Here is a 15,192-nt window from a genome sequence, read left to right as displayed (position 1 = left end):
CTGACAGTTGGCGGAGCCGGGATTTGAACCCATGACCTCTGACTCCAAAGCCTGTGCCCTTTCCACTGAGCCACGCTGCTTCTCATGGTGCTTCGTCGTGGTCCAGGAGTTACATTCTGGAAGGAAGCAGCAGGTTGGGAGTCAGGAGAGCGTAGCTCTCTTTCCAGTTTAATCAGTGTTTCCTCTTAAGAATCTGGAATGACTTTGGGGAGGAGGGGAACCCGACTCAGCCTCTTCTGCTTAAATAAGGGTATATGAAACTACAACACAAAAGTGATAATAATAATGTTGGTACTTGTTAAGCACTTACTATGTGCAAAGCACTGTTCCCTTCGACTCCTGGGTTGATTCTTCTGTGCAGTGGGATTGCGATGAGGGTAAATGTATTCATCTTGGAAGGTGTCTGAAGTCTCTCAGTCAGCAGGCCCTTGTGAGGAAACTTTTGGTTAGCAGGGTGGCCATTCTTCCAGTTTTATACTGAATAATCTGGTGTTCGCTTGATCTGTCTACTGTTTGTTCTGGATAGGGTATCAGATGCCTGTATTTGGGGTATTTTAATTTTCAGCCCTCATCCTTCCTCCACCGTGGCTCCTGTCACTGAGTTCTGCAGCTCGGACACTGCGACCACGTTGGAAGGGGAACACAAAGGCTCTGAAGCCAATAGGAGGGTCAAGAGAAGCGGCATGGCTCAGTGGAAAGAGCACGGGCTCTGGAGTCAGAGGTCATGGGTTCAAATCCCAGCTCCGCCACTTGTCAGCTGTGTGACTTTGGGCAAGTCACTTAATTTTTCTGTGCCTCAGTTCCCTCATCTGTAAAATGGGGATTAAGACTGTGAGCCCCACGGGGGACAACCTGATCACCTTGTAACCTCCCCAGCGCTTAGAACAGTGCTTTGCACATAGTAAGCACTTAATAAATGCCATTAAAAAAAAAAAAGAGCCTCCTTAAAGGAGCACTGTGGGATTAGGCCTGGGAGTCAGAGGACCTGGGTTCTAATCCTGGCTCCGCCACTTGTCTGCTGCATGACTTCGGATGAGTTACTTAACTTCTCTGGGCCTCAGTTACCTCATCTGTAAAATGGGGATAAGGACTCTGAGCCCTTTGTCGGCCAGAGACTGAGTCCAACCTGATTAGCTTGTATTTACCCCAGTACTTACTACAGTGCCTGGCACATACTAAGCAATTGACAAATACCATTAAAATAAAGGGTGAAAAGCTGGAAGGAGACATGACTAAGAGATGCTTGGCTTAAAATACAGAGGATAGGGACGGTTTTTTGTAGAGGGGAACAGCCCTTCCTGCAAACACTGGGGTTTGAGTTAAGATTTCAGCAGGAGGAAGTTTAGCTGGACCTAAGGAGGTAGTGTTGCCTGATGGATAGAATAGAGTCGGGAGACCTGGAATCTATCCCTGTTATGCCAGTTGCCCGCTGAGTGGCCTTGGGCAAATCATTTAACTTCTCTGTGCTTCGGTGTCATCTGTAAAATGTTGTAAGATTCCTGCTCTCCTTTGCCTCTTCGATAGGGAGCCCCATGGGGAACGGGGACTGTGTCTGAGCTGATGGCGTTGTATGTATGATTGTAAGACATCTCACCGTAACTGCACTCTCCCAGGATAAACTACATCCTGCCCTAAATCAGAGTCCCATTGGGTGCTACGTGACTGGAATTCCTGGGCAATGTATCCAGTCCCAGACCCTCACCAGAGCGAAGCGAGTCTTCCTCTCCAGCGTAACCCTACGCTGACCATCCAGCCTGGAATAACACAGGCCAGTCACCTCCATTTGGTTGGTGGGGAGGAGGTGGGAGGCATGGAATGACTTTGGGGAGGAGGGGAACCCGACTCAGCCTCTTCTGCTTAAATAAGGGTATATGAAGTTACAACACAAAAGTGATAATAATAATGTTGGTATTTGTTAAGCACTTACTATGTGCAAAGCACTGTTCTAAGCGCTGGGGTAGATACAAGGTAATCAGGTTGTCCCACGAGGGGCTCACAGTCTTCATCCCCATTTTACAGATGAGGGAACTGAGGCCCAGAGAAGTGAAGTGACTTGCCCAGTCACACAGCTGACAAGTGGCAGAGCTGGGATTTGAACCCACAGCCTCTGACTCCAAAGCCCGTGCTCTTTCCACTGAGCCACGCTGCTTCCCCATAATGCAAGTAACTGCATTTTTAAACAGAAACAGTGTTGTCCATATGAAATTAGTTATATTGAAAGTTTTATGGTGAGAAAAGGATTTTTAATCAGCCTCGTTCAAAAAAAAAAAAATGCAGCCCTACCCATCAGCTGCAGAGAGGAAAAGAACCTATCTCAGAAATGCTATTATTTTCTTCCGAAACCAGTGGCCAAGAATCCAGCTTCGTTACACTGCTCCACGAGAAGCATAAGGAAGCTGACTTTGTGGCTTGAGTGATTGTGGGAATGTAAGGAATAGGGCTGAGGGCCTTATCACCTGCATCGAACCAGTGTGGCCTAGTGGAAAGAGCCCGGGCTTCGGAGTCAGAGGTCACGGGTTCAAATCCCAGCTCCGCCAATTGGCAGCTGTGTGACTTTGGGCAAGTCACTTAACTTATCTGTGCCTCAGTTACCTCATCTGTAAAAGGGGGATGAAGACTGTGAGCCCCACGTGGGACAACCTGATCACCTTGTATCCCCCCAGTGCTTAGAACAGTGCTTTGCACATAGTAAGCACTTAACAAATACCATCATCATCATTATTATTATTATTACTACTAGGTGACCTTGGGAGAATCACTTAACTTCTCTGTGTCTCAGTTTCCCTCATCCATTAAATGGAGATTAAATCCTACTTGCTCCTACTTAGACTGTGAGCCTCACGTGGGACAGGGACTGTGTCCAATCTGAAGCTCTTGTATCTACCCCAGTGCTTAGTTCAGTGCTTGGAACATAGTAAGCACCTAACAAGCACAACTGAAGCCATGAAGCATCTGAACTGTAGGGTGGCTCCACAAAGGCATATGGGCTGATGTCTCTTTTCCTCCTGCATCCCCCAAACTTGATCTACCCCTCTCACAGGGACTTTCCCTGCTTTCTCCTCTCTGTCTCATCTCTCTCCCCGCAACAGGTCCCAACACCTACGAAGATGCAGCAGCCTATATCCAAGCACAATTTGAGAGCAAAAACCGCTCGCCCAACAAAGAAATTTATTGTCACATGACTTGCGCCACAGACACGAATAACATCCAGGTGGTATTCGACGCCGTCACTGACATCATCATTGCCAACAACCTCCGAGGCTGCGGCTTGTACTGACCTCTCACCTTCTCTATAGCAACTTACTGGGTAATGATTCCAACACTCACAGAAAAGTAAAAAAACGAAAAAAAAAACACAAAAAAACACACACAAAAATGCAACTTGGTAAATAAAAAAGGCATAACAAAAAATTATATATATATAAATATATATATAAAATCTTTTTAGTTTGTCTCAGAAAGAGCTGCGGACAGAACTGATAACCCTAACAGAGCTCATCCCCACCTGGTGATTTAACGGAACCAAAACCGCTCCCTGCCCCTCTCCTCCCCTACCCCGGCCCCCACGAGAAAGAAAGAAAAGATGGGGGGTTTCTAGCCTGCCTGCCCTCATTTGGAGGCTGCCCTTCATATTTGAACAGGATCCTCTTTCTTAAAGAATGAGCGGCGAGGCCATTTTTTAAAACATCCTTTCCGGGGCGTGAGGAAGGCGCTTGCTGACGCCACTTCTGTCTTTTGTACCTTTCTGAGGTAGAACGCTCAACACAGGCTACCGCTGGCCCACATCGCGGCCCCTGGCTGGGCCAGAGCTAGCAAGACCTTCAAGGATCTGTTCGGCTCCTGGCGGGGGGGATTCAAAACACTTTTAAAAACCCTACAAGGAAAATCAAATAAAACCTAAACCCCACCATCAACTTTTTGCTTTTAAAAGACGCGGCAGGGCAGATCCTTTATCCCACCGAAGTGGCCTCCTGCGCCGGCCCTGAGCCTGTGGAGTGCAGCTTCCGCCCGCGTTCGAAGCGTGGGAAGTGGGGCGAGGGCTTCTTTCTACCAGCATCGGGGTCTGAGGGAAGGGGACACCCCAAGACCACAGCTCGAGTCCATCTGGGAATGAAAATACAAGCCCCAGGAGATAGGGGCCCAGGGTTAGCCTGACGGCCGGGAAGGGAGAGAGCGTTTGCCACCTGAAAAGGAATAACCCCATCAGTGCCAACTAGACACTGGGCGTGTGAAGCGAGTGGGCAGCGGAGGACACCAAAATTGAAAACAGAAACACCCAAGGGAGCCCCATAAATTACAACGCTATCTTTTCCCCTCATTCTGCCCCTCCGCGAAGGAGTTTTTCCCCAGCTCCGCTCCCTTTCTCCGCCCTGCCTGCCCTCAGAGAGCTATTCGATGTTTTGGGTTTTTTTTTTTTTCAAAATTTCAGACTGGACCCCCTTATCTCTTTCTCTACAGACTTGCTTCACGGACTCTCTCCCTCCTGTTGATGTTGATCTACTGATAGCATGACCTTTTGGCCTTTGTAAGACACAGCCTTTCTTTATCGAGTCAATGTATACTGTACCGCACCTGGATTGGTGGCTGTGTGTCTCTGTAGAATGCTGTAGAATCTGGTTTTAGCTGAGTCTTTACATTTAGAAGCTGAAAGAAAAAAAAAAAAAGAACGTTTCTCATGTGCTTTGTAGCTAAACCAAGAAGAAACAAAAATCAATTCCTTTCCTTAAAAAAAAAAAATTATGCGCAGCGGTGCTGAGAAACATCTGCCTTTCTCGGTTCTTCATTTTAATTAGTTACCATTTCCACTTGGATTTGCATTTTTGTATGTGTTCTTTGTTGTCTGGAGTTCATTTAACCACTGCAGGCCACCGCTGGCTATCAGGTAACCCCCTATCACACTGAACTGATGTTTCGATGCTTTTTGTTCCTAGTTCAAAAATGACTTCTAACTCCAACCTGTCATTCACTCTCCAGGTTTGTATAGAAAAAGCACAGCTCTCACAGGCCAGTAGCTGCCAAAAAAAAAGAATACATAATATATATATACATAATATATATATATATATATATATATTTCCCCTCCCACCCTGTTTTTTTCTTCGGACTCTTTTGCTCTGATGAATACTGTGTATTACATACCAGATCAGCTTCCATACTTTTGGGGGTTTCTTGGGGTTTTTTTATTATTTTTCCAATCTTTCCAGTGAATGCTTTACTCGTGCCACTTTCCTCCTCCTTCGGTTTAGTGAATCGTGTTTTTTCTCTCATGTGGGGATGTTTGTGCTGCAGAAACAAAACAAAAAAATTAAAAAAAAATTTTAAAATATCACAAAAGCCAAAAAAAAAACCCCACGCCCGTCGAATGTAGTGTTTACATTAAAGCCACTGTTTTCATGACCAGCCCTCCGTCATTTCTACTTTGATTAGTAACCAAACCCCCAGACCTCTTCACAGTTTCACTTTTAAGACTTAACCTTTGCTGAAGAAGACCAGTCACAGCTTATTTCAAATAAAGAGGAAACTAAAAAAAAAAAAAAAGAAAAATATTTAAAAAAAAACCCACTGGGTCTTTCTAAGCCTTTCTATTCCCAATCAGTGAGGTTTCTGTGATATCTGACACACTGCCAGTCTGTTTCTCTGACTAATGGAAAAATTCATGTGTAGCTCAATAAAGAGAATGTTTGTCTGTATTCTTGGGTCTCTCATCCTCTAGTCTGGAGATTACAGCAATTTCATTTTTATCTCTGACAAGAAAGGAAAAAGCGAGATTCTGAAAGAATAAAAATTCACATTTTCCAAGCAAAACAAGCAAGAAAATGTTGCAGAGATTGAGGTCCATCTCTCTCTCGTCTCTGTCCCCTACTCTTTGAGAAGCCGGGGATGGACCGGGAAGCAGGCAGTCGTTTTGGATTATGGGGCTTGCTAAATTGTGTCAGGGGTTGTTTCTCTCCAGGTACTCCCCGTCTACAGGCATCCTAATTCCCTTCTGCCCATGCAGTGTATGGAATCTGAAGTCTCTGCTCCTTGAAGCAAAAATGCTTTTCCTCTCAGGGCCTTCATTCATTCAATTGTATTTAGCCCTCCCTTCTTTTTGCAACATTCCCCATGGCAGGGATGCCATCACTACAGGGGCATTTGTTTCATCGGGGGGGTGATTCTGGAGGAAAAAGAGGGGCTGAGGGGGCTTTATGAAGACTGGAGCATGCTGGAAAAGTCACCCTGCTGGGATGGAAAAAATATTGATTTCCCCAAGGCCTGGGTGATCAGATGGCTTTGATTCTCCCACCATAGGGCCCACAACAGCATTTTGGGTCAAGCAGAGAAATGATCTCGGATCTCTAATCCACTGTCCCTGGTCAATAGGGACATTCTGTTATTGCCATTACTCCAATTCACTGGAACTCAGTCCATTGGGCTTTTGTGCCAATTTTTGCCATTAAATCTACAAATTGGCCGAGAAAACACATCCATTGGAATGTTTTTGCTTCAGGCTGCCTCCAAAGCACTCCTCAGGATATTTATACAATGCCTGAACCCATACGTGACAGCCACCATGGAGATTTAGACGGAGAGAGGTGTGACAGGGAGAGGCGGAAAAGGGACACATTTTTTACAATGGTTTGAGAGGGCTGTAGCCCTTGAGAACTCATTACTCAGAAATCCCTGACAATGAAGATTTCCATCAAGAATCACTGTCACCAGAGAGCATGCTGTACCCACATGCCATAATAATAATAATAATAAATTACGGTATTTGTTAAGTGATTTGCCAGGCACTGGTGTTAATACAAGATAGATTGGACATAGTCCCTGTCCCACACAGGGCTTACAGTCTTCATCCCATTTTCCAGATGAGGGGACTGAGGCCCAGAGAAGTGAGGTGACTTGCCCAAGGTCACACAGCAGACAAGTGATGGAGCTGGGCTTAGAACCCATGACCTTCTGACTCCAAGGCCCACACTCTATCCACTAGGCCATCCACCATTTCACGGCCTAAGCTCTCCCCGCCACACTTCAAGCTTTCTGGGTCCAGATGCAAAATTGGAACTTGGGCTCAAGGAGAAATAGCCCCCAATCAATCAATCGTATTTATTGAGTGCTTAGTGTATGCGGAGCACTATATCAAAGTGCTTGGCAGAGTACAATATAACAGAGTTGGTAAATACATTCCCTGCCCATGGTGAAACTGCCGTCTAGATGCGGATACAAACTGTGGGGAGCTATGGCCATCCTATTTATGTGGGACAAAAGCATTTTAGGATTTTTTTTATGGTATTAAGTGCTTACTGTGGGCCAGGCACTGTTCTAAGTGCTGGGGTAGATACAAGGTAATCAGGTTGGACCCAATCCATATCTCACATGGGGCTCACAGTTGTAATCCCCATTTTACAGATGAGGTAACTGAGGCCCAGAAAAGTGAAGTGACTTGCCCAAGGTCACACAGCAGACAAGTGGCAGAGCCGGAACTATAACCCAGATCCTTCCAACTCCCAAGCACATGCTCTATCCACTAGGCCATGTTGCTTCTCTAAGGCCATTCTAGATGCCAAAATAACCAACCAAAGGTGTAATGCAATACATTTTAGGCCTCCACAGTTCTTTGCTCCTCAACCAAGGGGCAGAGGTTGAGTTGATCTGGGCTCTCCAGCAAGAGGTGGGGAGGGTAACAAAATATGGAGAAAAACTTCACCTGGTTTCATCCTTACTCTTCCCCTAGACTGTAAGCCAGTTATGGGCAGGGAATCGGTCTCCCACCTCTGTTATGCTGTACTCTCCCAAGCTCTTAGTACGGTGCTCTGCACACATTAAGTGCTCAACAAATACAATGGATTGATTGGGTTAGTGGCTATTTGCAAAGCTGATTAAGTAATAATAAAGATCCAAGACACAGGCATACAGCTCAAGGGTCTCGACTGGAGGACAAGGAGGGGGTGAGGGGGATTGGATTGGAGGGGATTCCTCCTCCAACTTCACCTCAATCAAGTGTTGAAATCTATCAAGCACCTGAGTGCAGAGTAACGTACTAATGCTTCTAATGCCTGGGAAAGTACAAGTCAGGAGACATGATCTCTGTGCTCATGGAACTTACGATTTAGCAGGGGAAGACAGACATTAGAATACATCACAGGGAGGAACGCAATACACGATCTCCGTCCACCTGACTCTCCCTTAGCAAAACTTCCCCAACAGTACCGGACACTCATTTCTCCCATTTTTGCCAGTGGGGTTGGGCAACAGGATCATCCAGGCCATTGAAATGGGAGCGGTGATTCCGTCAACACTGGGGCCAAGGATGAGATTGGGGCACTGGGAAGGGGTGACTATGACTCCAGGTAGAAATGAGGCTGTCAGTGAATGTCAACATTGAGTCCCAGGGGGTGGGCCATGGGGAGAGGGATTAATTACACTAGAAATGGTGCCGCCACCCCTTCCCCTCTGCACAAGACCGCCGAGGCAATCCTTCCCCCGTGGAGTTCTGACTTACCCTTCTGAGTCACTTTCGTATGTCCCACCTTCAGGTCCATGGTTGCTTCCTTTCTCCAGCTGGAAGTTATGGGTCAGAACAAATAGGCTGTTTTAGGGGAGATTCCAGAACAAGATGGGCAGGGTTTCCTCCGCATAGCTTCCCAAGTTCAGTTGGGCAGGCCCCACGGAATTATGGCTACTTCTTTGAAACTGCCCTGGTCATTCACTACCACTACCAGCATTCACTGGACGACGGGTCACTTGGGAAGATTTTACCCAAATGGAATCACTACCAACCCCAGCCCCATTTTCTCTGCCACCGTGCAGCGTGGCAGCTCCTTCCTGCCAGCTCTTCTTCAGCAGATCCCTTCCTGAAGCCGTTTCCTGCTTCTGGAGTTGTCAATTACCACGGGAGTGTTTCCTCACCAAACTGGTCACCAATCCAGCTGCCCTAATAGTAAGTCGGGTCTTTCTTCGGTAGAGAGCAAATAAAACACCACAACATGGGATTCAAAGATGACATCGCCTATGCTTCAAGTCAGAAAGCACACCCAGAGTATTTTACTTTTTTATTTTTATTTTTTACAATAAAAAGAGAAATAGCTGTGCTCTGAGCAAAACAACACCCCACCCCCCCAAAAAAAACCCAAAAGTTTTCAAAAGTTTACTAGTAGCAATGCAAGGTAAGGCTTTTGAACGATTTATTGAAATAAATTATCTTTGCCTACATAGTTATTATTCCTCCATATTTTCCAATTGCCCATAACAAATCCTAAAAACTTGCGGTTTTAAAAAAATACATTTAACTTTGCCAATAATTCTGGATAATACTGGATTTTCCCCAAAAGGATTGTGATGAGCTAAGCTCCTGAACATTAAAAAATTAATCCAAAGGGATGTGAAATTGAACTCTGACACCTACGATTGTGGGTTTCCACTTTTAAAAAAAAAAAAAACCATTAAAAGGGGGGAAAAAATTCAAAAGGGTTAGGAAACTGAACCTATTCAGCAGCGGGCTGAAGACTCTTGATAGCTAATCAAGCTTATAAGAGCAAAGCTACTAAAACAAAGGGTTTGAAGGAAGGCAGACGCGGCTACCTTCGGACCTCTTCTAGAAAGCCCTGTTGAAATTGCTCCCCATCACTCACGGCCCGGACCTTCCGTCACTCCGAGAACTTACAGGTTTTTCGCCTGCACTCACCTAAAGTGGTGTAATACTGGATTCCAACTCGGAATGAATGTTTGCTGCTTAACCCTTTCACGGCCGACGTCCCCAGCACCTGAGGGGCGGTGAAATGTCCGGAGGGAATCAAGGACACGCGCTTGCAGACACGACACGCCGCACCAGAGTTAACAGAAATCACGTCAGCTGTAGCTCAGGGACTTGGGCAGGGTAAAAGCCACCGGCGGATGGGAAAGAGGAAGTCCCTTCTTCACTCCCGAACTTTTCGTTTGCTTCCCGAAAACTAGCCTACGACCTAGCTCCTCTTGGCCACACCAAGAAATTACTTTCCTAGGTCCATCCAGTGTCTCCCTCTCTCTAAGGGGTGGTACTGCTCTCGGTTTGGCCTCCGTAGCACTCAATTCCTTCGGGGTAGGTAGGGTGGCCTGGGAGCAGACACCTCCTGCCAACCTAGAAAAGGGGTCTGCAAGTCTTTCTGAACAGTCTCCCAATTAAGATAGAAGCTAAGAGGTGCCAACGCTCTCCGTGACCTATGCGTTGAGCGATAAATCCGGACTCATGCCTCCGGTCTTCCACTTCCCACCCCTCCCTGCCGCCCGGCGGCAAAGCGATGCCAGCAGCGGTCATGACGGGGGTGAAAATCTGCAATTTTGGTGGGCAGGGAGGCCGGGGGAGAAACGTCACATAGGAAATACTAACCGCCTCTCCCACGTCAGGAAGAAAAAAAAAAAAAAAGAAATTTGTCAGCTGTCCAAACACTAGTAAGACCACATGCTTTATACAGCGGCAATGCAGTCAAGCCCCGCGCCTTCCCAGGGCCGGCGGAGCTGGGGACAACTTTGTCCTGCTGGGACGCCACGCGCCGGATGGGCGTGCTGCTACCGGGGAGGACGAGGGACAGGGCGGAGGAGAGGGCTAGGAGGCCTGCTGCTTCTGAAGTCTCCGTTCGGCGGCGGCAGCCAGCATCCTACGGCGCAGGGTCACGGGGTCCGAGGGCGAACTCTCCGAGGGGAAGAAACTCTCTGAGGCAGAATCGTCGTCCGACGTTTTGTTCAGGTAACGCCTGCGAGGAGGAAAGAGCGTCACTGAGAGTGAGGCCTGGGAGACATCGCCAGGCAAGAGCCTCCCTGGGGTTTATTTGCAAAAGCAATTCTCCCTCTGCATCCACCCACGACAGCGGCAGACTGCTTTCATTCTATTTGTTTTATTTTGTTAGTATGTTTGGTTTTGTTCTCTGTCTCCCCCTTCTAGACTGTGAGCCCACTGTTGGGTAGGGACTGTCTCTATATGTTGCCAGCTTGTACTTCCCAAGCGCTTAGTACAGTGCTCTGCACACAGTAAGCGCTCAATAAATACGATTGATTGATTGATTCATTGAGTCCAGCTTCCAGAGGCCCTGCCTGGCAGACCCTCAGGGAAAAGACGAATGTACCAGGAGATGGTCAATAAGAATAATTATAATAGTAAACTGTATTTGTTAAGTGCTTATTATGTACCAGGCACTGTATTAGCGCTGGGGTCGATAACTTGGGCAAGTCACTTTACTTCTCTGTGCCTCAGTTACCTCATCTATAAAATGAGGATTGACACTGTGACCCCCCCACATGGGACAGGGATTGTGTTCAACTGGATTTGCTTGTATCCACCCCAGTGCTTAGTACAGTAGTGCTTAGGACACTGCTTTGCACATAGTAAGCACTTAACAAATGCCACCATTATTATTACAGTGCCTGGCACAGAATAAGTGCTTAAAAATATAATAATAATAACAACAACAACAACAACAACAACAACAACAACAGCAGCAGCAAAACGGAGGTGAAAAAGGTTTCAATACATTAGTTGGTCCTGGAATGAAATGTTATTTCCCAAGGACCGAAAGTTTTTCACTGTCGACCTCAATAATAATAACAACAATAATAATTGTTATCATCATTATTGCATTTGTTAAGCACTTACTGTGTAACAGGAATTGTATTAAGAGCTGGGGTAGATACCAGCAAATCGGGTTGGGCACAGTGCCTGTCCCACATGGGGCTCACATTCTCAATCCCCATTTTACAGATGAGGTGACTGAGGCACAGGGAAGTGAAAAGGCTTGTCCAAAGTCACACAGCAGACAAGTGGCAGAGCCAGGTAACAAGGAGGAAGTAACAAAGAGAGAGAAACCCAGGTATGTGACCTAGGACGTGGCAAAAAGACTACATGGTAAAAAACCACTAAGGACCTTACAAACTAAGAGGCCTCAGGGAGCTCATAGGCTAAAAGTCAAATGCTAAGCAACCATGCATACTGCAGAACCTACACATCAATAACTGAATGTACCCGCAAATAAACGTGCACGTTGGCTTAGTTGCTGTTTGGCTGCTTTACGGGTAATCTGATCTCAGAACTAGAAGACAAACAAACCCTTCATTGGTCTGATTCTCCCTCATCTTGAAGAACTTGCCAATTCAGTTCCCCGGGTCTAAGATCCTACACTGGACTGGTGATCTAGTGTAAGAGAAGCAGCGTGGCTCAGTGGAAAGAGCCCGGGCTTTGGAATCAGATGGCATGGGTTCGAATCCTGGCTCCGCCACATGTCTGCTGTGTGACGTTGGGCAAGTCACTCAACTTCTCTGGGCCTCAGTGACCTCATCTGTAAAATGGGGAGGATGACTGTGAGCCCCACGCGGGACAACCTGATCAACTTGTATCCCCCAGCGCTTAGAACAGTGCTTTGCACATAGTAAGCGCTTAACAAATGCCATCACTATTATTATTATCATCTCTAGGTGTCTGAAACCACAGAGAGAACAGAGTTCATCCACCCTCCACGCCAGGAAAGAGCTACAAAGACAACCCTCAAATACGCCCATGGCCAGTGGATTCAAAGCTATCCACCAACTCTCTCTGTCTTACGTATCAGCACTCTATCAACTGTTCCACTGCACTCCACCAAGCGCCTAGTACAGTGCTCTAACAGTACGTGCTCAATCAATACGATGGATTGCCTGATTGATTTTCATCTGCTCCACCCCTCTTCACATCCTGTTCTTCCCAAGCTGAAGTTCTTAGCATTCCTTGCTCTTGACTCGCCACCCTCTGACCCACTGCTGTACCTCCCGAGACGGAAACTCCCTCCTGTAATAAATCTACAAGAACACAGCCCTTCCATAATCTACTTCCTTCAGGGGATCTGACAACCCACCTTTGCCACCCCCATCGTCATGATTAATGGTATCTATTAAGCGCTGACTGTGTGTTAGAGCACTTGGGAGAGTACAATACAACTGAGTCGGTAGACACATTCCCTGCCCACAACGAGCTTACAGTCTGGGTAGGGGGAGGCAGACTTTATATAAACAATTCCTGATGGGGTCACCCGCTCTTAAGATTCCTTTACAAACTGAATTAGGTACTCTATTCCGTTTTCCACACTCTTACCAGTGGAATCTATATTTTCTCCCTGTTTCCACCATGTAGATGCAATTTACGTCTCCCCGTTTCCTCAAATTAGATTGTTAACTTCCTCAGGGCAGGGCCCATGTCTCTTACTTTTACAGTATCCTCCCAAATACCTCATATAGAGCAGTGCCTGTAGCAAGTGCTCAACAAATACTATTGAATGAATAAATCCCTGAAGAATCAAGCACCCAGTCACCTGTGTTTACTAAGCCCCTACTGCGGGCACAGGACTCTACTAAGAACTTGGCAGAGTACAATAGAGTTAACCGATACAATCTCTACCCTCAAGGTGCTTACAATCTAACAGCTGGAGGTGGACAGGCATTGAAATAAGTCACAGGAAGGGAGAAAAATGAGAAGGGGATAGGTACATGAATTAGTGCTGAAATAGTAGGGCGTGTGAGTTTATAGGTACCAAAGTTCCACAGGTGATGCTGAGTCCACAAGGGCATACCTGGTGCAGAAATGCTAAAAGGTTAGTTGGGGAATATATAGTCTGTGGGAAAGAGAAATTAATCGGGAAGGTTGCCTGGAGGAGAAGTGATTTCAGGAGGGCTTTGAAGAGAGGGAGAGCTGTGGGCTGGTTTATTTGAAGGGGTAGGGGATTACAAGCTGAAGGAAGGACATAAGCAAGAGGTTGGAAGTGGGAGAGATGAAAGACAATGCCCAGATGAGCAGGTGAGCTTGAGAGGAAGAGTGTGAGCTGGGACGTGGTGGGAAAAAAGAGTGGATATGTAGGAAGGAGAAATCTGGCAGAGTGCCTGCCTTAAAGCCAATGGTAAGGATTTTCTGCTTGCTTGTGGGCCCCAGAGACTTCAGAGATGGGGAGAATGGCAGTGATCTCATCTAGGACAGAAAAGCTAGGTGGAGGAGAAACAATTGGGAGGAAAAGATGAGGAGTTCGGTATAAGACACATTTGAGCTTAGGGTGATGGCAGGATAGCCATGTGGAGGCGGCCTTGGGGCAAGAGGAAACGCGAGTTTGCCGGAGGTGAGCGTCAACTTACTTCCGAGCTTGCTGCAACAGGTCATCCTTCCGCTGAACTAACATGCGCTGCCGCTCATCAGCTGACTTGGAGAAGCGACTGCCACGGGCCTCGAAGTCTTCCATCTCACAGGGTTCGGCCTCCACCTCGCTGAAGTCTGACATATCTTCTAGTCTGGGGCTGAGATCAAGTGGCACCCGCTCGGCCTGGGAACCAATGAGAAAGCACGGAACACAAAGCAAGGTTGGTAGGAACCGCTACTGATCAATCAATCAATCAATCGTATTTATTGAGTGCTTACTTTGTGCAGAGCACTGTACTAAGTGCTTGGGAAGTACAAGTTGACAACATATAGAGACAGTCCCTATCCAACAGTGGGCTCACAGTCTAGAAGACCAGAGGTAGTTACTGGGCATTTACTCTATGCAGAGCACGATACTAAGCACTTCCACGTCCCACGTGGGGCTCACAGTCTTCATCTCCATTTTACAGGTGAGGTACCAAGCCCAGAGAATTGAAGGGACTTGCCCCAGGTCACGCAGCAGACAAATGGCGGAGTCAGGATCAGAACCCAAGTCCTCTGACTCCCAGGACGGTGTTCTTTCCTCTAAGCCACACTGCTTCTTAAAACTGGGGACTGGGAAGTCTGCCACGGGTTGTCCCTCTCTCATAAAATATTCCTCTTTGCAAAATAATTATCAAATCCTTCGGGCAATGGCCTTGGCCCTGAACTTCCCTCCCGAGCAGCAGAGTCACAGAGCTCCTTGGTTAGGGAGAAACCAGCTGGTGCAAGGCCAAACTGGACTCAAGAACGAATGACTCCCAAGAGCAGCCCGGGACAGAGCCAGGTCAAAAGGAAGCAGGTTTGCTCCTTCGACACTCCCTCCCCTGAACAAACAGCCCCGAACCACCTGCACTCTCTGCCACACGGTCACTTTCTGCCATAAGGGGCTGTTCCCACAAGCCACTACCAAAAAATACCAAGCCACCAGCTCTCCGGAAGCCCTCCCGGGAAGGAAAAGCCACTCGGATGCTCTCTACTGTGGCTAGGAAGTGACCGGTCAGTTTCGCTGCTGGGCTGCTACATAAAACAGAAGCACTACTCCAACC

The 15,192-nt window shown here is 47.1% G+C and overlaps 2 protein-coding genes across 3 annotated transcripts in view; one reads left to right on the top strand and one right to left on the bottom strand.

Annotated features, from left to right (window-relative positions):
- GNAO1 (G protein subunit alpha o1) overlaps positions 1 to 5,690 on the top strand; it is a 230,376-nt gene extending 224,686 nt beyond the window's left edge. Inside the window, exons 8-9 of one of the 2 annotated variants that reach the window (XM_038753350.1) lie at positions 3,090 to 3,307; positions 4,459 to 5,690. In XM_038753350.1, the coding sequence (XP_038609278.1) occupies positions 3,090 to 3,277 (188 nt within the window). In that variant the 3' untranslated portion in view covers positions 3,278 to 3,307; positions 4,459 to 5,690. Of the gene's footprint in view, positions 1 to 3,089 lie in introns of both variants that reach the window. The other variant, XM_038753349.1, reaches the window with a different exon arrangement.
- Positions 5,691 to 9,023: 3,333 nt separating this feature from the next.
- Positions 9,024 to 15,192, bottom strand: part of AMFR (autocrine motility factor receptor) — a 38,028-nt gene continuing 31,859 nt past the window's right edge. Inside the window, exons 13-14 of the mRNA XM_038753929.1 lie at positions 14,104 to 14,288; positions 9,024 to 10,712 (exon numbers count right to left, since the gene is read on the bottom strand). Coding sequence (XP_038609857.1) covers positions 10,565 to 10,712; positions 14,104 to 14,288 — 333 coding nt within the window. The 3' untranslated portion in view covers positions 9,024 to 10,564. The remainder of the gene's footprint in view (positions 10,713 to 14,103; positions 14,289 to 15,192) is intronic.

The sequence above is a fragment of the Tachyglossus aculeatus genome, chromosome 11, assembly GCF_015852505.1.
Source record: "Tachyglossus aculeatus isolate mTacAcu1 chromosome 11, mTacAcu1.pri, whole genome shotgun sequence".
Lineage (NCBI taxonomy): Eukaryota > Metazoa > Chordata > Mammalia > Monotremata > Tachyglossidae > Tachyglossus > Tachyglossus aculeatus.
The sequence above is the reverse complement of the archived record's forward strand: the minus strand, read 5'-3'. Positions and strand labels throughout refer to the sequence as shown.